Source organism: Eubalaena glacialis, chromosome 17, assembly GCF_028564815.1.
Source record: "Eubalaena glacialis isolate mEubGla1 chromosome 17, mEubGla1.1.hap2.+ XY, whole genome shotgun sequence".
NCBI classification, from domain to species: Eukaryota; Metazoa; Chordata; class Mammalia; order Artiodactyla; family Balaenidae; genus Eubalaena; species Eubalaena glacialis.
In genome coordinates, this window is record NC_083732.1 from 86,270 (window position 1) to 107,252 (window position 20,983).

At 43.6% G+C, this 20,983-nt stretch overlaps 1 protein-coding gene and 1 pseudogene across 6 annotated transcripts in view; both read left to right on the plus strand.

The window, feature by feature from the left end:
* Positions 1–5,362: 5,362 nt before the first annotated feature.
* Positions 5,363–20,983, plus strand: part of SPIDR (scaffold protein involved in DNA repair) — a 367,405-nt gene continuing 351,784 nt past the window's right edge. For all 6 annotated transcript variants that reach the window (XM_061171846.1, XM_061171848.1, XM_061171850.1 and 3 more), the window contains exon 1: positions 5,363–5,452. In XM_061171846.1, the coding sequence (XP_061027829.1) occupies positions 5,420–5,452 (33 nt within the window). In that variant the 5' untranslated portion in view covers positions 5,363–5,419. The remainder of the gene's footprint in view (positions 5,453–20,983) is intronic.
* The window catches only part of LOC133077280 (protein FAM136A-like), a 28,986-nt pseudogene continuing 13,942 nt past the window's right edge, over positions 5,940–20,983 (plus strand).

A 20,983-nucleotide genomic window follows, 5' to 3' on the forward strand; every position in this document is an offset into this window, starting at 1 on the left:
CCAGTCTGTGGTATTTGTTACGGCGGTCCTGAGCAGACTCACACGCTGGGTAACTCAGGGCTCAGACTGGACAGAGCCCACTCTCCATCCCCCTGTACGTGAGTTACAGGATCCTCAGGAACTGAGGAGGGGGTCCCTGAGGAGAGGCACAAGATAGAAGATGCTAGGCATTAACATGACTGCATTCATGTTAAACGTGCCTGAAGTCCATTCACACGAGATGGTTTTGTCCTGTATGTACATCAGCACCTTTGGTCTGAACTGCAGATCTTTAGCTTCACCACCTCCACTGAGAGCATTAGCTTCACCTGCTGTGGACCGTCTCCTATAGGATTTCCAGAACCACAAAGCATCGAAGCTTCACAGGATCCAGAGTCTGTGCGCTAGCGTCCGGGCGACCCTCACAGCAGGGCCGTGCAGCTGCCCATCAGAACCCATTTCCCTTTTTCCTGTTCACAGCTACCCTGCACCTCCCAGCCCTCCCACCCCTTACAGCTAGGGCGTAGTGTCTCGTGTTACCAAGGGGAAGGGGTGGAGGTGGTGAGGGCCTTGGCCAGCCTGCATCCTAGGACGGAGGGCATGATGCCCACCTGGTCACCCCACCCTGCTGGTTGGAGCCCTCACCTGGAAGCAGGGAGGAGAAACAAGGGGGACAGAGCCTGGGACCTGACACCCACCTGCCCTGGACTCTCACAGAAGGGGACAGAGACAGCTTGAGCTTCAGCCCAGTTTTGGGAGACACTTTCTTCCAGCAACAAACTTCTGCCTTAAAAGCCAAGGTGCTTTACAAACCCTTCCCCAGCTGTCACAGAAAGTCAGGCTTAATCTCATCACACTTTTCTCAAACCCCAGCTCACGGTGAGACCACCTCTCAGGTGATGGTGCTTCAGAGCAGCCCCTTTAAAAGATCCCTGGAGTTCAGCTCTCCCAGCCCTGCCTTCAGTTTAAGGGAGAAGTTTCCTTGACAACCTTGACAAACCTGCTCAGTTTCCTTGACAACCAAGCTTCACAATCTCCCAAACTCTTCTCCTTCAAACATCCCTATTCTAGGCTTGATGAGCCTAAAGTGACAGTGCTGTCATCATGTGCCAGAGAGTGACTCCTCCAAGCCCGTAGTTCCTGGTTACATGATGCTATTGATGATGAAATCCCAGAAGAGCCAGCTTTGCAAGGTAACCACTTCTGGACTCGGCACTGGGTCCCTTTCCACGGACAGAGTGGAGTGGCTGTTTCCACGGGGCCCGTGGTGGAAGAGCTCACCTAACAAAGCCAGGACTTCATCCCTTCCAGGTGATTCCAGGGTCCTCATTCTCCCCAGACCCCCACCCACATGGCTGCTGTCTGTGCCAGTCTATACGGGACCTTGGTAATCTCCTAAAATGAGGGTTATTTTATACACAGGTAATGGGTTGAATGCTGACCCCAAAAGATGTGTCCCCCCAGAACACGTGAACAGGACCATATCTGGGAAAAGGGTCTTTGTATATGTAGTTAAGAATCTCGAGGTGAGGTCATCTTGGGTTAGGGTGACCCTCAATCCAATTGAGAGAGTCCTTATGAGAGACAAAAGAGGAGAAACACAGACCTAGAGGAGAAGCCACGTGAAGACAGAGGCAGAGACGGGAGGGATGCAGCTGCGAGCCTGGGGACGCCTGGAGCCCCCAGAAGCTGGAAAAGGCAGGAAGAACTCTATCCTGGAGCCTTTGGAGAGACTTCCGTCCTGCAACACCCTGATCTCAGATGTCTGGTCTCCAGGACTGGGGGAGGATGAATTCCTGTTGTTTTAAACCACCCAGCTTGTGGTCATTTGTTACAGAAGCCACAGAACGGTCACACAGACCCTGCTCTGTAGGATCCTGGAAGTGCAGGTCTCATTAAAGGCCAACAGAGGCTGGATTGTAGAGCCCTTAGAGTCAGCATTGGGCCCCCGAAATCCTAAAGCAGTGGCTGGACACCAGAACGTTGAGGGGTCAGTCAGAAGCCCAACCCTAAGGGTGCCGGCTGCACACGGCCTCCCCAGGTTTTTACGCCTGTGCATGCTGGGGATAAGTATTTCCATCCTGATTCAGGACTTCTGATGTCACCATTCACGTTGCTCATTAAAAACCCACTAGTTACAAAGATGAAAACCCTATCAGGACACTTGCTGCAGTGGTAAACAATTCTGAAGTTGGTCAGAGATGGGGAATCGTCTCCCATGCAGCCAGCAGCCCCCCCGCCAGGAGCGTCCTCATTGCAAAGCTGGGGGACCGTGCCGAGGCGTCTCTGAGTAAACGTGAGCTGAGCCCCAGGCCAGCTGCTGCTGAACTTTTCCCACCCTTCCCAGGTAAAACACCTGAATGTGTACAAGGACTTTAAAGCCTAGAGGAAGGGCCACACCAGCGACAGCACGCAGGCCCGAGTTGGTGCCTGCAGGCCAGGCAGGATGGTCCTGGCCCCGGGGGCTCTTCTGGAAGCTTTCCATTTCCCTGCCTGAGTTACCCCTCCTGTCCTGGCCCCCACTGCTTTTTTCCTTCCTCACCTCTGCCCGGGGAGAAATTCCAACGTCAGGTATTGGTGACACATCCTCTTCGTTAGCAGGTGGCAGCCTGGCAACTCCTGCAGAAAGTCCAGCAGAGGCCCACTCACCCCGGGCCACCCACAGAGCCGTGGGCCCTACTCCCTCCCACCAGCCCAGCCCCGAGACTGCTGACGGGGCAGAGAACATGGCGTCAGGCACAGCTGCAGGGGCTCTTGCTGCCTGGAGGGGTATTTATATAGACCTCAACCCAGGCACACCTGTGGAGGGCTGGCCGGCCGGGTCAGGCTGCCCAGGTCAGCCAATCCTCGCTCCTCAGGGGCTCATAGTTGCAGAAACTGGGCCTTGCTGCACCAGCCAGGTCCAAGAAACAGGTGTGGGGTCCTGAGAGTCAGGATAGGTAAGGGGCTGCAGCTCTGGCTTGTTTTCTAATCATTTTGTCTGGTCCATGAGTGGGAGACAACTTCAGGAAGACCCTCTCCTAATGAGAGGAACCCAGGAGTCAGGGAGAGGAGGGGTGGTGGGTGGAGACAGAGGCCTGGTGCCCCGGCTGCAGTGGAAGCCCCTGGAAGACCAGGCGGAGGGAGGCCGCACAGAGTGAAGCCCAGGATCACAGACCTGTCGGAGCTGCTGTTTGTTAGTTTAGGTCCTGCTCTGAGGTGCTCTGTGTCAGCTCTGAGCGACAGGTGAGCTGAGGGTGCTCTGCAATGAGGGCTACGTGCACGGTTCCTGTGTGCCCAGCCCTGCCGGGGTACCTGCCCAGGGGAGCTCCATACCCGGGGAGGGGCCTGACCACGAGAGCCCTGTGGGCTGCTGGGTGCCTGCTTAGGTGAGCTCCATACCCGGGGAGGGGCCTGACCACGCGAGCCCCATGGGCTGCTGGGTGCCTGCTCAGGTGAGCTCCATATCCTGGGAGGGGCCTGGCCATGAAAGCCCCGTGGGCCGCTGGGTGCCTGTCCAGGTGAGCTCCATATCATTGGAGGGGCCTGACCACGAGAGCCCCGTGGGCTGCTGGGTACCTGCTCAGGTGAGCTCCATACCCGGGGAGGGGCCTGACCACAAGATCCCCGTGGGCTGCTGGGTAACTGCTCAGGTGAGCTCCATACCCTGGGAGGGGCCTGACCACGAGAGCCCCGTGTGCTGGGGGTGGGGGCGTGTATATGAGCGTCCTCTCTGCGCAGCCAGCCCAGAGTTGCTTAGCAACTTCCCTGTGGGCAGTGCTGGGATGAAATGAGAACCAGGAGATGCCACGGACCCCCAGAACCCCTGTTCCTCCAGAGTGATGAGGTGAGTAGGCGGGTGCTGGCCACTGGGCTGCTTGAGGGAGGCCCCACGGGTACCTCTTGTGTCTTCCACCTGACACCACGGAGGCCTCCCCAGGACAGAGCAGACAGCCTACCTGGGGCAGGTGGGAGCTCCTGGTGACCCTGCAGGGGACATGAGAGGGATGGACCAGGCAGGAGTGGGTGGGAGCCCAGGCAGAGCCATGGGGCTCGGGGCCGAGGGGGACTTTCTGGGTCTGAGCTGAGAGTGGACGTGCAGGTGGTGAGTGTGATCCAGGAAAGCTGCCCTGGTGACATGAGGCTGAACCTGCGTCAGAGTGACAAGCCTTCCGGATGATCCCAGAACAGGATAGTGAGACGGATCCTGTTAGAAGAAGGTGAGTGAATCCCCCCAAGAGGAGGCTCTGTGAGCTGGTCCCGGGAGGGGGGCGAAGGGAACAGGCGTGGAACCTGCGGGGAGTGGGCAGTCCCCCTGGACGGACGGTGGGTGCAGACCCCACTCCGTGGCCTCACGTCTGTGCTTCTGGCTGGATTACTTGGCTTCTCGGAGCCTCAGCTTCCCAGGCAGTATGGAGTGATGGTAGCATGGATTGACTAGTAATTTGCTCAGAACAGGGTAGAAAGGGGTCTAGTGGAAATTCCACAGAACACCGTCAGTATGGGAATCTCAGGCCCTGTTTCCCGCAGGTCTGTGCAGGATCAGTCCGAGCAGACTTGCAGCAGAGGCTGGGGATGGGCTCGGTTTGGTGGGTACCCCGGTTTCCTGAATCTCGGAAGGAGCAGGCTCCAGTGGGCAGTGGCAGGTTCATCCCACACCTGGAAGCATCCAGACCTCAAGGCCCAGCAGCCCCCGAGCCCTGTGCTGGGCCCCCAGGAGGCAGAGCGGACAGGCCAGCCTCCTCCTCGGCCCTCTTCCTGCCCAGAACATTCGAGGTCCAGGCCGTCATTAGGGAGAAGCAGGGGTTCTGGCGTCTCTGAACTTGAAAACTTCTGCTCTGGATACTAACCCCCTGGTCTCAAGTAGATGGGGAAATAACACCCCTGTCTCCGGTTATCCACGGCTGCAACCATTCTCTAAGCACCGCTTGCTGAATTCATAGCCCACTTCGGGTTACCGTTTATTTTTATTAAAGCCGGTCCTTGCCTGACAAAGCACACCACGTACGAGCTTTATTTGAAAAACCCCGCGCGGGTTTTTCAGCAGCTCCCTGACCAGGAGGCGACGGCGGCGCTGCGGCCAGTCCAGCGCGTGCTCTGCCGGACCCGGGCCCAGGTACAGGCAGACCGAGCAGCGCAGGACAACCCGGACCTACAGCTGGTGCCGGCGCCCGGTTCCCAGCGTCCCCACTGTAGGTCAGGGCCAGGAAGCATGGGTAGCAGGGAAACCGCGCCCCCGCGCGAGCGTCCGCCAATCGCAGAGTGCAGTGCGGCGCGGCGCGCTGGGAGGGCGGTGCGTCCGGAGAAGCCCCGCCCCCAAGCCCGAGCGTCCGCCAATCGCAGAGCGTGGTGCGTCGCGGCGCGCCGAGTTGGTTCGGCGACGCGCAGCCTTCCGGCGGTCTGAGGGGGCGGCACGCTCTGGAGGAAGCGGCACGCTCTGGAGGAAGCGGCGCGCACGGAGATGCCCCGTGGCGGCCAGTCTCGTGGCTGGAAGGTAGGCTGTGGGCCTCTGGGCGCCGTCTCCTCGGTCCCCCCACGTCGGCTGGGCCCGCGGGGCGCGTGTGGCTGGCCCCGGGCTGGTGGGCGGCCGGGGCATCTGTGGCGTGGACGCAGCCCGTGTTGGAGGCGGGGCGGGAGGAGCCGCCTCCCTGGAGGGCGAGGGTCGCGGCTGCGGGGCGACCGGAGAGGGTGAGCCCGGCCGTGCGGCCCGAGTCCAGCTGGCGCTCGCGGGTCTCTGCTGGGCCGCAGCGCGACGGCGGCGTCCTGGGGTCCGGGAGGGCCTGCGTAGCCGCCGCGTCTGCGCCGCGCTGCCTCCCCTGCCTCTTCCGACGCCGGAGCGGGAGCGTCTCGGCCGAGTCGGGCGCGGGGTCCGCCTGGTGACCGCGCTGAGAGCGGCGCAGCTACGTTCTGAGTGCATTGCGTTTGTCCTGCGTGTGCCCTTTACCTTTTGAAAGCGATTTCTGAGCTCCTCGCTTACCGACATGCTTGTCTCATCGTACTGAAAACTGAATGAAAGCAGACACTGACTCCTCTCTTGCCTCCTCTTTTCTTACCAAAAAAGTTCCTGAAAAAATAGTCCGCGCACGCTGGTTCAGTAGTCGTTTCACTGCTGTGTCTCCTTGCTCCTGGAATACCATTGGTTGTCACACACGCTGTCAGTTTTGTGACTACACATTTACGAAGTCCAGGAAGCCCATGACAAACACACCTAACCCTGATTTCAGAAATACTAAAATGTGAAGAAAGAAAAAACCAAGGAATCAAGGAAGTATGTTAAATTGTTGAAGCCCATGTAACTTGTGTACTTGGTCAGTGTAGCATTTGACACATTTGCCACTTGATTCTCTTCCTGTATTGCAACTGCTCATTTACTTCTCCTTGCTGCCTTCCTGCCAGGTTCTGACTTCTGACTTTGCGCCTTTTTCCTCACTTTCCAAGTTTGTTCTGGGCAGTCTCACACATTGATGTTAGCTGCCCCTCTGTATGGATGATTTTCAGATGTGTATTTGACCTTTCCCTTGAGCGCGGTTTAAACGCAGTGCACCATGAAGTCATCATTCTCTCGCCCTTAGTCCCCTGGGCGCCAACACTTCCTCCTGTGTTGTGCTGGCCTCAGCCTGTTGATACTGATGCTCTCTAATTGTGATTGCAGGGTGCACTTCAGCAGAAACCGTCAGGAGACTTGGAGGAGCAAGGTCCATTACTCACGGATCCTGGAGGGTGCATGGTACACCCAGGGACCGCACGGCGAGGTCGGGGGGCGAGACACAGAGGGAGAGAGGGACGGCACACCTTGGGGTCTGCCTTTATTAGGGTCTGAGGGTTAGGTGTCTAGAATTTCGGGGATTCATTCTTCATTGGCTAATTTAAAGCAATAGCAGGGAGGGAGAAGCACGGTCACTCAAATGGTCAGTTATTTAGGTTACCAGGGCTTGTTGAAAGAGGAACCTTCATGGGTGGAGGCAGCCTAGTTCCTTACCTGGTGGTTTTGCAAGTAGCTATGCCATACAGCTGGAGATACTTTTATTCAAGATGGATTTCTTCTGAAGTGGATGCCATCTGGCAGTCAGATGCTTAATGTCAGGCACTTACGCTACATCCTCACTTAGAAATCTTCATGTTTTTGACTTGATACTCACTTTTCCCCTCGTCATTCTATCAGTTTTCAAGACCTTATCATAGCACCTGTCATAATCCCTTGAACATATTAGATACCTAATAGATATCTGATGAATGAATGAAAGGAGAACTAGTATAGAAGGTTTGCAAGTATTGTAGATATGAAGAAACATGGGGAAATACCCTGGTCAGAAGACTTGGGTACCAGTCTCAGCTCTACAGCTAACTAATTTTATAATTCTGGGCAAGCCATGTAGATCTTTCTGGACGCTTGAAATGGAAGTTGATATGTGCCTGAACTAACATGGTAGAATTGGGAATAGTATTGGGAAAGGCCTGAGTTGGTAGATAATAAAAGGAAGATGAGATTTAAGTACCTGAAATTGAAAGATGAAGAGGGAAGAGTCAATGGTGACTCAAAACTTGAACCTGTGAAAAATGGGAAGCTTGGGGAGAGTTAGTTGCTTCTTACCTGATGTTAGGATATACAGATATGGGAAACTTAAGGCCCAGGGAGAGATTAGGCTCCAAGTTGCTCCACAGCTGGGTGTATTTTATTTCTTTCTTCCCTCCTGCCTTCGCCCCCTCACTGTCCTTTCAAGTGCTATGATTCTTACTCCCTTTAAGCTTTCTCTTCTCCCTTTACTTGCTAAATAGCCAAGAACGACCACAAATACTCCCTTTACCTATCAGTCGCTTACCTTCTGAGATTTCCTGATCCTCCCCTCACTCTCACAGTTCCTTTTGCCTCCTCAGACTGAATTATAGCTCTCCCCCGTCTCCTTCTCACTGAAAGGAAAACTGTATCTTGGTAAGGTCATAAAAGAGAAATAAAGGAGCATCATATCTTTCTGATGACACCCTCCTTCTCTATTCCTTTGGGTCCTCATCAGAAAACCTTATTTTATTTCTGGTGCTTCTTTCATAATAGCAAGGACATAGTAATTATTAATTAACTGCAATGTACGTGTCATTTCAAAGAAGTTTTTTCTTTTTCAAGAAAGGGAAACATTGCTTCTTTGAAGCAGGAGGGGGAGGAGCCAAGGAGAGAATAAGGACCTGGCTCCTGTTACAGAAAGGGGTTAGTATTAGGTAATAGGAATATTTTTCCTCTGAGACTATAGGGAAGAAGGAGAGCTCAGTAGATGGGAGGTCTGCTGAGTTTTATAGTGGCTTATTTTAACCTTAGGGAAGATGTGACGACTTGCAATATGATGGTGACAAGGAGAGGTAAAGGCAAGCATGGGTGTGGGACTTGTGTATGTAAGTGTGTGTGAGAGAGTAGAGGGGTAGGGAATGGTAAGAGTGTTTACCAGCATTGACCAAGGACAAGTAATAAGAAAATATGAAGAGGACCACTCTCATTTGTGGGTCTTTTTATACTAGCCTTGTGGGTTGGTGATTGGTAAAGTGAATTGGTAGAAGGGTAGGAGTCTTAATGCTTGAAAGGAAACACTGAAGTAGTTAGCCATAAGAATGCAGAATGGCAGGTGAGACATCATGATTAGGAGGAGGCTAGTGACTGATACCATGACTGGGCTTGAGACTTAGAAGTTCCAGTGATATTCCCGGGTACTCAACCCGGTCGGAAAGCTCAGCTGCTGTTATGTGCCTTTGTGTGGAAGGTGCACATGATAGCTATGGCTAGACACTTTTGTTAAAGTGAGATAATGCAGAATCAGTGGCTAGAATCTTTATTTCTGGAATTAGACATACATGGGAGAAAATCCTGACATGTTGCTAACTAGCTCTCTGACCAGCACAATATACACAGCATTTCTGAGTTGTAGCTTCTTTATCTATCAAATGGGGATAATACCGATCTTGCAAGGTTGGTATGAGGGTTAAATGATGAGAACTGCATGAAATGATGTACTGAGCGTATAAGCACTCAATTAATGTTAGTGATAATGAAAGCAATTAATAATAAAACACCATGATAATGAAAGAAATTTCTAGATGAGGACAAAGCTATTGTTCATCCTCTACTGTTTTGCCTTTAGATTTCTCCAGAATTGCTTCACTCAGTTTGTTGAACAAGGAATAGGAAGAGGGCTTAGTTTTAAAGTTGTTCAGTGGTGGAGAGAGATTCTCTCATAGTTATCTTGGTAGGAGTACCTTATGGTTCCAGTTTTAGCCCTTGGTAATCCCATTGGATGATTTACCAGTGGCTCTGCTTCTCAGAATTAGACTCCTTAGTACTGATACCTTAGTCTAGAGGTTGTCTTATCCTTAAAATGGAAGGAAAGGAGAACTAACATTTATTGAAGACTTTTCATATGTCAGGTACTTCACATATATATTGCCTGTAAGGGAAAAAATATTTTAAATCAAAATAATATATGCTCATAGATAAAGTAGTAGTATGAAAAAATTTCTCATGAAAACCAGCAATTGTTGCCCTGCTCCTTCCTGCACTAAGTCATGTCCCTGAAGGCAATCCCTGTTTAAAATTGAGGTAATCATAGAATCACATACAGTTGTAAGGAATTATAGACGTCTCACGTATTCTTTATCCAGTTGGCCACAATGGTAACATTCTGCAAAACTGTAGTACAATATCACCACCAATATATTGACATTAATACGATACAACTGTCTTATTCAAATCTCCCCAGATGTGCGTCTGTGTGTAATGCGTGTGTGTGTTTAGTTCTATACAATTTTATCACATGTGTAGGTTCATGTATCTACTACCACAGTCAAGATACTGAACAGTTTCATCAGCATAGGATCCCTTTTATAATCACACCGACTCCCATTAACTCCCACCCCTAACCCCTGGCAATCATTAATCTATTCATTATTTAAAAGTTTTTGTCATTTCAAAAATGTTAGTGGGATAGAATCATACAGTTTATAACCTTTTGACATTGTTTTCCTTATTTTTTTTCCCACTCAGCATAAGACTCTTGTCCAAGTTGTGAACATCAGTAGTTTCTTCATTTTTAGTGCTGAGTCGTAGTCCATGGAATGGATGCACCACAGTTTCACTTCGCATTTTACCTGTTGAAGTACATCTGGGCTGTTTCCAGTTTCTGGCTATTAGAATAAAGCTGCTGTGAACACTTGCGTACAGGTGTTTTGGGGAACATAGGTTTTTATTTCTCTAAGATAAATGCCCAAGAGTGTAATTGCTGGGTCATATCGTAATTTGATGTTTAGTTTTATAAGAAACTAACAAACTTTTCTAGAGTGGCTGTACAATATTACACTGGCAATGTATGAGTGATTCAATTTCATAGATAATAAATTCATGCTTTTAAAGTACAGAATTCAGTGGTTTTTAGTATATTCACAGAGTTGTGCAAATATTTCTTATTATAGAATATTCTCATCACACTGAAAAGAAACTCCATGGCTATTAGCAGTCATTCCACATTCTCTCCTTCCCCATCCTCCTGGCAACCACTAAGCTACTTTCCATCTGTATAGCTTTGCCTATTCTGGACATTTCATATAAATGGAATAACATATGGTCTTTTGAGACTGGTTTATTTCACTTAGCCCAACGTTTTCAAGGTTCATCCATTGTTGTAGCATGTATCAGTATTTCATTCCCCTTTATGGTTGAATAATTTTTCATTGTATGGTATACAACATTAAAAAAATTCCATTCATCAATTGATGGATATTTGGATTATTTACACTTTTTGGTTGTTATGAATGATGCTGTTACGATCGTTTGTGTACCAATTTTTGTGAAGATGAAAGTTTTCATTTACCTTGGATGTAAACCTACCAGTGGAATTGATGAGTCATATGGTAATTGTATGTTTAAATTTTGAGGAACTGCCAAACTGTTTTACAAGTGGTTACATTTTTTAGTCTCACCAGCAAGGAATGAGGATTCTAATTTCTCCGCATGCTTGTCAATACTTGTTATTGCGTTCTTTTGACTTTAGCCTTCTTAATGGGTAGAAAGTGGTATTTTATTGTTTTGGTTTTGATTTGCGTTTCCCTAATGACTAATTATGTTGAGTATCTTTTCATGTGCTTATTGGTAATTTGTGTATCTTCTTTGAAGATGACCACAAATGTAAGGATTTATTTCTGAAGTATGATTTCTGTTCCATTCATTTATGTATTACCCTTATGCCGCTACCATACTTTCTTAATTACTGTAGCTTGGTAGTAAGTTTTGAAGTTAGGAAATCTCTAGCTTGTGTTCTGTTTCAAGATTGTTTAAATTATTCTGGGTTCCTAGCATTTTCATGTGAATAGTAACATCAGTCAATTTCTGCAAACAGCCATCTGGGATTTTTATTGGGTAACTCTGTAGAGAAATTGGAGAGTATTGCTGTCTTAACAGTATTAAGCTTTCCAAGCCACGAACATGGGGTGTCTTTCTATTTTATTTAGCTCTTTCATTTCTTTTAACTATGTTTTGTAGTTTTCACTGTAAAAGTCTTGCACTTCCTTGATTAAACTTATTTCTAAGTATTTTATTCTTTTTGTTGCTATTAATGGAATTTTTAAAAAATTCATTTTTTGTGGTCATTGCTAGTGTATGTAATTACACTTGATTTTTTTATATTCAGATTGTGTCTTGCAACTTTGCTGAAGTCATTTGTTCTAATTGTGTGTGTGTGTGTGTGTGTTTCTTAGGATTGTCTATATATAAGACCATATCATCTCTGAGTATTCAGAGATAGTTTTACCTCTTCCTTTCCAGTTTGGATGTCTTACTTCTCCTTGCCTAATTGCCATGGCTAGAACCTCTAGTACAATCTTGAATATAAGCGGTGAGAGCTCACATCCTTTTCTTGATCCTTATCTTAGGGAGAAAACATTCAGTATTTTATTACGTATGATGTTAGCTGTGAGTTCTATTTAGATATTCTTTATCAGATTGAGGAAGTACTGTTCCATTGCGAGTATGTTGAGAATTACTATGGAAGGGTGTTGGCTTTTGTAAGTTGTTTTTCTGTTGATCCAGTTTTTTCCTTTGTCCTTTATTAATATGGTATATTTATTGAGTTTTGGATGTTACATCAATCTTGCATTGCTGGAGGGAAAATCCCTATTGGCCGTGGTGTATAACCCTTTGTATATGTTGCTGGATTCAGTATGCTGATATTTTGTTGAGGATTTTTGCATCTATATTCATAAGTAATAATGGTCTAGTTTTTTTTTTGATGTCTTTGGTTTTGTTATAAGGATATTTGGTTTCATAGTATGAGTTAGGAGTTTGTGAAGCATTGATATTAATGCATTTTTACGTTTGGCATAAGTTATTAGTGTAGCCATCTGAGTCTTGGTTTTTCTTTGTGGTGTTTCCAAATTACTGATTCAATCCATTATGTCTATTCAGTTTTTTAAAAAATTAATTAATTTATTTTGGCTGCGTTGGGTCTTCGTTGCTGAGCGCTGGCTTTCTCCAGTTGCGGCGAGCGGGGGCTACTCTTCGTTGCAGTGCGCAGGCTTCTCATTGCAGTGGCTTCTCTTGTTGCAGAGCATGGGCTCTAGGTGCGTGGGCTTCACTAGTTGTGGCACGCAGGCTCAGTAATTGTGGCTCACGGGCTCTAGAACGCAGGCTCAGTAGTTGTGGCGCACAGGCTTAGTTGCTCTGCGGCATGTGGGATCTTCCCGGACCAGGGCAGGAACCCGTGTCCCCTGCATTGGCAGGTGGATTCTTAACCACTACGCCACCAAGGAAGCTCTATTCAGTTTAATTTCTACTTGAGTCAGTTTTGCTAGTTTGTGTCTTTCTTGGAGTCTGTGTATTGTATGGTAGTTACCTAATTTGTTGGCGTACAGTTTTTCATATTATTCCCTTAGAGTGTTTCCTATAATCCTTTAGTTTGGTAGTGCTTTTTCTCTTTTATTTTTTGTTTTTGCAATTTGGATCTTCTCTCTTTTCCTCTTTTTTTTTCTTTTTGTCAGTTTAGCTAAAGGTTTGTCCGTTTTGGTCTTTTCAAGGAACCAACTTTTGGTTATATTTATATTCTTCATTATTTTGCTTTCTATTTTATTTCTGCCTAATTGTTCTCATTTCCTTCCTTCTGCTTGCTTTGGGTTAGTTGCTCTTATCTTTCTAGTTTTCTAAGATAAGGGTTAAGCTATTAATTTGAGGTCTTCTTTTTTAAAATAGGTATTTACAGCTATAAGTTTTTCTGTAAGCATTGCTTTTTCTACATCCGCAAGTTTTAATATATCTTATTGTTTTCATTTTTCTCATAATATCTTCTAATTTTTCTTGTGATTCTGTCTTGATCCACTGGTTATTTAGGAGTGTGTTGTTTAATTTCCATATTTTTGTGATTTTTGCAGTTTTATTTCTGTTGTTAATTTCATTGTATTGTTGTCCAAGAATAGTAATAATATGCTCTCACTCCTTTACACTGTATTGAGGCTTGTTCCATCTATGAGAATGCTTCATATGTATCTAAGGAGAATGTGTATTCTGCTCTTGTTTGTTTGAGGGGGTCTTCATGATTTCTTGTGGGTAGTCAGCTATTTTATTAGGGATCCTTTTACATGATGAGTTTTTTTTCTCTTGCTGCTTTTATGATTTCTCTTTGTGTTTTACTAGTTGACATGATGTGTTTAGGGTTGGTCTCTTTGAGTTTATCCTCAGAGTTTTTTGAGTTTCTTGGGTGTATAATCAATATTTCATCGAATTTGGGAAGTTTTTGGTCTGTATTTTTTCAGATACTCTTTCTGCTTCCTTTTTTTCTGGGACTCTTATGCATATATTTGTATACCTGATGGTGTCCCACAGGTCTCTGAGGTTCTGTTCATTCTTCTTCATTCTTTTTTCTTTCTGTTCTTCAGCTTGGATACTCTCAATTGTCCTGTCTTAAAGTTTGCTGACTTTTTCTTCAGCTAGCTCAAATCTGCTATAGAGCCTCTCTAGAGAACTTTTCATTTCAGTTATTGTACTATTCAGTTCTTGAATTTCTATTTGAGTGTAGTGGTTTCTTTCTTTCTAAAAAATAATTATGTCTTTATATTCTCTATTTGCTGGGGTATTTTAGCTTTTTTAGACAATTTCCTTTTTTTTCTTTGAGCATATTTACAGAAGATGATTTAAAGTCTTTGGTGAATCCAACTTCTGGCCTCCCTCAGGTACAGTTTTTCTTTTTTTTTTTTAAATTAATTTATTTTTTAAAATACGGCTGCGTTGGGTCTTCGTTTCTGTGCGAGGGCTTTCTCCAGTTGTGGCAAGCGGGGGCCACTCTTCATCGCGGTGCACGGGCCTCTCACTATCGCGGCCTCTCTTGTTGTGGAGCACAGGCTCCAGACGCGCAGGCTCAGTAATTGTGGCTCACGGGCCCAGCTGCTCCGCGGCATGTGGGATCTTTCCCAGACCAGGGCTCGAACCCGTGTCCCCTGCATTTGCAGGCAGACTCTCAACCACTATGCCACCAGGGAAGCCCCCAGTTTTTCTTGACTGCATTTTTCTTGTTATACCTTTATGTTTCTTTGTGTTTTACGAGTTTTTGTTGAAACCAGACATTTAAAATATACTGTGACAACTCTGGACATTAAGTTCCCCCATCCCCTCCCCAGAGGTTTTTTAATTTGTTTGTTATTGCTATTTGTTTGTTTAATGACTTCCCTAAAGTTTCTTAAAGTTTGTAAAGTTCCTGTTTTCTGTAGGAAAAGGGGCATCTCCAACTTTTCTTGCTACCTCCAGGAGATGGGTCCATTAAAGGACAAGGGGAGGATTGCCATCAAAGAGCTGGAAGTAAAGGAGCCTTGCTGTCCCAGCCCATTCCCTGCCCTGTGAACCAGGACCCACAAACTGCATAAAATGGAGTGTTGGTGGCTGTTTGAGGCTTACAGTAAATGCCAAAAATTTGAGGAAAAAAATATTTCCTGTTTGTAGTTGCTGAACACATTACGCTGTCTGCTTGTCTGTGAATTATTGGACAGAGATTTCTTTAGATGCTTTGAGCCAATAAGTCTTTCATTCTTTACTGAAGAACTCTGTGTGTGTTGAGGCATGCCTTCTATAGTCTGGTAGTTTATAACCGACTTAACTTTAACTTTCTCCTTGTGCAGGGCCTTGACGTTATCCAGAGCTGAGATATTAGGGCCTTCTCAGGTTTTTCCGGGGCATACACACAACCCTGCACATCAGGTAGCATTCCAGATCCCCTGGAACATGTCAGATCTTTTCAGTGCTGCCTGTGGACATCTCATTCTTCAGATATTCCTTCGTTAGTACTTTTGGCTGTTTGGTCCCTGAAACCACTATTGCTGCTGCAGGCAGCTATAATATGAATTGCTGTCAATTGTTTTAGACAAATGCCCTTGTGATAGGGCTTTCCCATTGAGTGAGCTCTGAGTCAGGTCGAACTAAGTTCTGTGAATAAGTTTTTTTTTTCAAGAGCTGCCAGGCAGTTCAGATAGTGATAGTACTCTGTGGATAGGGCCTTTTGAGGACCTACAAACCCGGTTTGCTCTCTCCTCTGACTGCTGGGCTGCCGGTTTACACAGCTTACCCTGGTTATGAGGCTGCTGTTTTTCAAGACTACTGTGGAGCTAGAGAGGGGGCATGAGATGAGGGCAAATTAAAACACCAAAAAGTTCACTGTTCTTGTTGATATTAGGCTCCTTTTCTTGAGTGAATGCTGTTCAGATTATGAGCCTATGGTTAATTTCCAAAGTTTTGAAAAATTAAACCTTGACTGTTTCTTTCTTCCACTGTTATTATTTCTTTTATGAAGGAGCAAGTTATTAGAGGTTCTTATTCTCTTATTCTGGAAGTTTGCTTATCACGTTTTTTATTTTAGCCATTATGATAGGTGTGTGCTGATAACTCATTGTGGTTTTAATTTGTATTTCCATGATGGTTAATGATGTTGAACATGTTTTTATGTGATTATTTGTTATCTGTCTATCTTCTTTGGCAAAATACCTGTTCGTTTCTTTTACCCATTTTTAAATTGGATTTTTTGGGGTTATTGCTGAATTTTGAGAGCTTAAAAAGTATTTTAGATACTAGTCCCTTGTTGGACATGTTGTTTCCAAATATCTTCTGGCAGCAACATTTTTAAATTTTTACCATGTTCATTTGATAGTTTGTGCATTTGCTATAAAATCTATAAGAACTCCTTGCTTAGCTCTAGAACCCCAAAATTTTTTTTTTCTAGTTTAGTGTTTTACATTTAAGTTATGACATATTTTGAGTTAATTTTCATATAAGGTGTGAGGTTTAGGTTGAGGTTTTTTTTTTTTCTTTTTTTGGTCTATGGACTTTCAGTTGTCCACTACCATTTATTGAAAGTCTGTTCCTTCCTCCATTGAATTGCTTTTGCACGTTTGTCAAAAACCAATTGCGCAAATATGTGTGGGTTTATTTCTGGGTTTCTGAAGTGGTCCAGTCATCTATGTGTCTATCTCTTTCCCTAGTAAGCATTAACGTTGGATAGAGTGACTTTCCACTTTATTCTTTTTCAAAACAGTTTTAGCTCTTCTAGGGCCTGTGGCTTTCCCTGTAAGTTTTAAAATAGTTTGGCTATGTCTACAAAATACTTTCTGGAATTTTGATAGGAAACGAATTAAAGCTATCGATCAATCTGGGGCAGATAGACATCTGTGAGTCTCCTAGTCCATGTCTCTCCGTTTGTTAATCTTTGGGTTCTTTCATCAGCATTTTGAAATTTGTAGCATGCAGGTGCCATACATGTTTTGGTAACTTTATACTTAACTATTTCATTTATTTTGGTGTGATTGTAAATTGTATTGTTTTTAATTCTAGTTTCTACATGTTTATTGTTAGTATTTAGAAATGGATTGGTTTTCGTGCACTAATGTTATATTTTGTAGCCTTGCTGAACTCACTTATTAGTACTAGCCATTTTTTTGGTTAGATTTCTTGGGATTTTCTGTGTAGACTATCATGTCTCAGTAGTTTTGTTTTTTCTTTTTCAAGCTGTATATTCTCAAATCCACTGTCGTCCACTGCCTCCCTGCCCCCCCCCCCCGCCCCATCTCCCTGCCTTATTGTAGCAGCTAGAACTTCCAGTACCATGTTGGATAAGAGTGATGAGAGTGGACATCCTTACTTGTTACTGATCTTAGGGGGAAAGCATTCATTCTTTCCTGGTTAAGTATGTGAGCTGAGGGTTTTTGGTAGTTGGTCTTAAGTTGAGGAAGTTTACCTTTATTTGTAGTTTGTTTACAGTTTTATAATGAATTGGTGTTGTATTTTATTATATGCCTTTTTTGTGTGCCAGATGCTGCAGTTTTTCTTTTCAGCTTGTTGATATATGGTAGATTACATTGGGTGAGTTTTTAAAAAAATTGATCCATATACATATTTTAATTAGTTAACTTATTCTTTTTGGCTGTGTTGGGTCTTTGTTGCTGCGTGTGGGCTTTTTCTAGTTGCGGCGAGTGGGGACTAGTCTTCGTTGAGGTGCTTGGGCTTCTCATTGCAGTGTTTTCTCGTTCTGGAGCACGGGCTCTAGGTGCGCAGGCTTCAGTAGTTGTGGCACGTGGGCTCAGCAGTTGTGGCACGTGGGCTCAGCAGTTGTGGCTCGTGGGCTCTAGAGCACAGGCTCAGTAGTTGTGGTATGGGCTTAGTTGCAGGCTCACTAGTTGTGGTGCACGGGTTTAGTTGCTCTGCGGCATGTGGGATCTTCCCGGACCAGGGATCGAACCTGTGTCCCCTGCATTGGCAGGCGGATTCTTATACATTGGTTGATTTTTGAATGTTAAATCAGCCGTGCACACCTGAAATAAACCCCACTTGGCCTTGGTGTACATTTCTTTGTAAACGTTATTAGATTCCTTTTGCTGATATTCTCTTGAGGTTTTTTTTTGCATTTAAATTCATAAGAGACATTTGGTTTGTAGATTTTTTTTTTTATATTGTCTTTGCCTGACTCTTATCAGGGTAGTGTTAGTTTCCTAAAAAGTTTGGAAGTGTTCTTTCTTGTTTTATTTTCTGGAAGTTATTATATAAAGTCGACGTTAATTCTTTGTTGAAGGTTTGTTAGAATTGTGTAATGAAATCACTTGGGCCTAGTGGTTTGTTTTCAGGGACTTTTAAACTTCAAATTCAATTTATTTGTTGGTTATAAGGTCTGTTTACATTATCTATTCTTGGTTGAGTTTTGGAAGTTGTGGTTTTTGAGGAATTGGTTGACTTCTAAGTTATTGAGTTTATGAGTGCAAAGTTTGTAGTGTTCCTATATCTTTTTAATGGCTGTAGGATTTGTAGTGATATCCCCTATTTCAGACTCATATTTGTCATTTGTGTCTTCTCTGTTTGTTTTTTGTCAGTCCTCCTAGATGTGTATTAATTGTAACTGTCTCTTGAAGGACTAGCTCTTGGTTTTATTGCTTTAAAAAATAGTTGTTTTCCTGTTTTGAAATGAACTGATTCCTACTATTTCTTCTCTTCCTTTTGCTTGCTTTAGTTATTTTTTGTTTTTCTAGTTTCTTGAGGTTGGAATTTAGGTTATTGATTTGAGAGTTTTTTTCATTTCCAGTGAAAATAAGTTGACCCTTGAACAGTGTGGAGTTTAGGAGGCTGGTCCCCTGTGCAGTTGAAAGTCCATGTATAACTTCACAGTTAGCCCTCTGTATCCGTGGTTCCACATCCATGGATTCCACCACCTGTGGATCATGTGGTACTGGAGTAGGTATTTATTGAAAAAATCCATGTGTAAGTGGACCCATGCAATTCAAACCTGTGTTGTTCAAGGGTCAACTGTATTTAATGTTATGAATTTCTCTCTCAGTTCTGCTTTAGCTGCATCTCATATATTTTGATATGCTGTTTCTTTTTTCATTTAATTTTGTAGGTTTAAAAAATTCTGTTAAAGACTGTGTTTTATTCATGAATCAGAGGCTTGTTATTTATTCATGTTTTTATCATTTATCCGTTTTGTTTTTGTTATTGGTTTCTAATTCATTTATGATTAAGCCACACATTCTGTATGATTTCAGTCTCTTAAATTTATTCTCTGAATATGCTTCATTTGGGTGAATGTTCCTTTGTGTTTGGAAAAATAATATGTATTTTGTTTTTGTTGGGTGGTGTGCTATGTGTCAGTTAGGTATTGTTAGGGTTTTTTTGTTTGTTTTTTTGGTGAGATCTTGTATGACTTATATTATTTTCTACCTAGCAGTTCTATCAGTTGCTGAGCATGGTGGGCACGTGTCGAAATCCCCAACTATAGTGGTGGATTTATGTATTTATTCTTTCGGCTTTATCAGTTTTGTTTTATGCATTTTGAGGCTTTGTTGTTTGGTGTTTATAAAATTAGTAGTGTTGTATCTTTCTGTTGAATTTATTCTTTTATTGTTACATAATTTCTGTTTTTGTTTCTAGAAATTTCCTTTTGATCTGAGGTCTACTTTACCAGATACTAATATAGCCACTTTTGTTGTCAGAGTTTACTTGTCATATCTTTCTATTCATTTACTTTCAACCTCCCTATAGTGTTGAACTTGAAATTAGTTTCTTCCAAATAGCATGTGGTTGGTTCATGTTTTTTAATCTACTCTGCCAGGCTTTGTCTTTTGATGGATGTATTTAGGTCATTTACATGTAAGAGAAAATTATTGATATGTTAGTGTTCAAGTTTGCCATTTTGTTGTTTTCTTCCTGTTCTTTCCTTTCTCTTTTTTTGCCTTTTTGGAGTTACTTAAACAATTTTAGGTTTCCATTTTGATTTATTTATAGTTTTTCTTAGCTTTTTTTGTTGTATCATTTTCTCAATGGTTTTTCTAGATATACAATAATACATGTGTAGCTTACCACAGTCTACATATGCAGCATTTTATCACTTCTAGTAAAATGTGGAAGCTTCACTTTCCATTTAGGTACCTTTAATGTTACCTAGTATTGTGACTTTTGTTTCATATTTCATATTCATTGACTATGATTTATACAGTTCTTGAGGAGGATTGTGTTTTGTATTTATCCATACTCCTGCAGTTTCTGTTTTTCCTTTTTCCACACTGCTCACAAGATTTAAAGAAAAAAATCATTATCTACTGTTTGAGTACTTCCTTTTACCAATCTTTAAGTGTGTATTTGCTGGTTTCCAAATACTTAAGTTTTTTTTTGTTTTTTGGGTCTAAAATGTCTTTATTTCCCCTTGATTGTTGAACTGTTTACTGGATATCAAATTCTGGGTTGCTGTTATTTTCTTTAAGAACTGAAAAATAATTGCCCCACTTCATTCTGGCTCAAAGATTTCAGATGAGAGTTCTGTCACTAGAATTGGTGTTCCTGTATAGGCAGTATGGTATCATGGCTCTTTTCCAAAGTTTTCTTTATCTTTAGAAGTTTAATTTTGATGTCTTGCTATTGGTTTCTTTGGGTTTATCCTGCTTGGGGTTCTTTCAGCTTATTAAAACTGAAGAAATATTATATCTTTTACCCAATGTAGGAAATTTTGAGCTGATATGTTTTAAAATACTTTCTCAGTTTAATTTCTTTTTCTTTACCTCTTGGAACAGTGATATGAATGATGAATCCTTTGTTATTGTCTCACAGGTCCCTGAGGCTCTATTCATTTTTCTTCACTATATTTTGTCTGAATTTGTTGTTCAGATTAGTTGAATTCTATTGATTGGACTAAAATTACTGATTCTATCTTCTGTAGTTATGATTTTACTACTGAGTCTAACCAGGAGGTTTTTTATTTTGGTAATTGTATTTTTCAGTTCTATAATTTCCATTTGGTCCTTTTTTATAATTTTTTTTTCTAATTTTTCATTGTTACAAGAGAACTTGCAGTTGATTATTGAAGCATTTTTATGACAGCTATTAAAAAATTCTTGTTAGATAGTTCCAGCACCAGATTGATTTACTTGTTGGCATCAGTTGATTGTTTTTCTTATTTGTTTTTTGATAGTATTGGTTCTTAGTATGAAGAACAATATTCAGTTGTATTCTGGACGTTTTGTCTATCTTAGGAGACGCTGGGTTCTA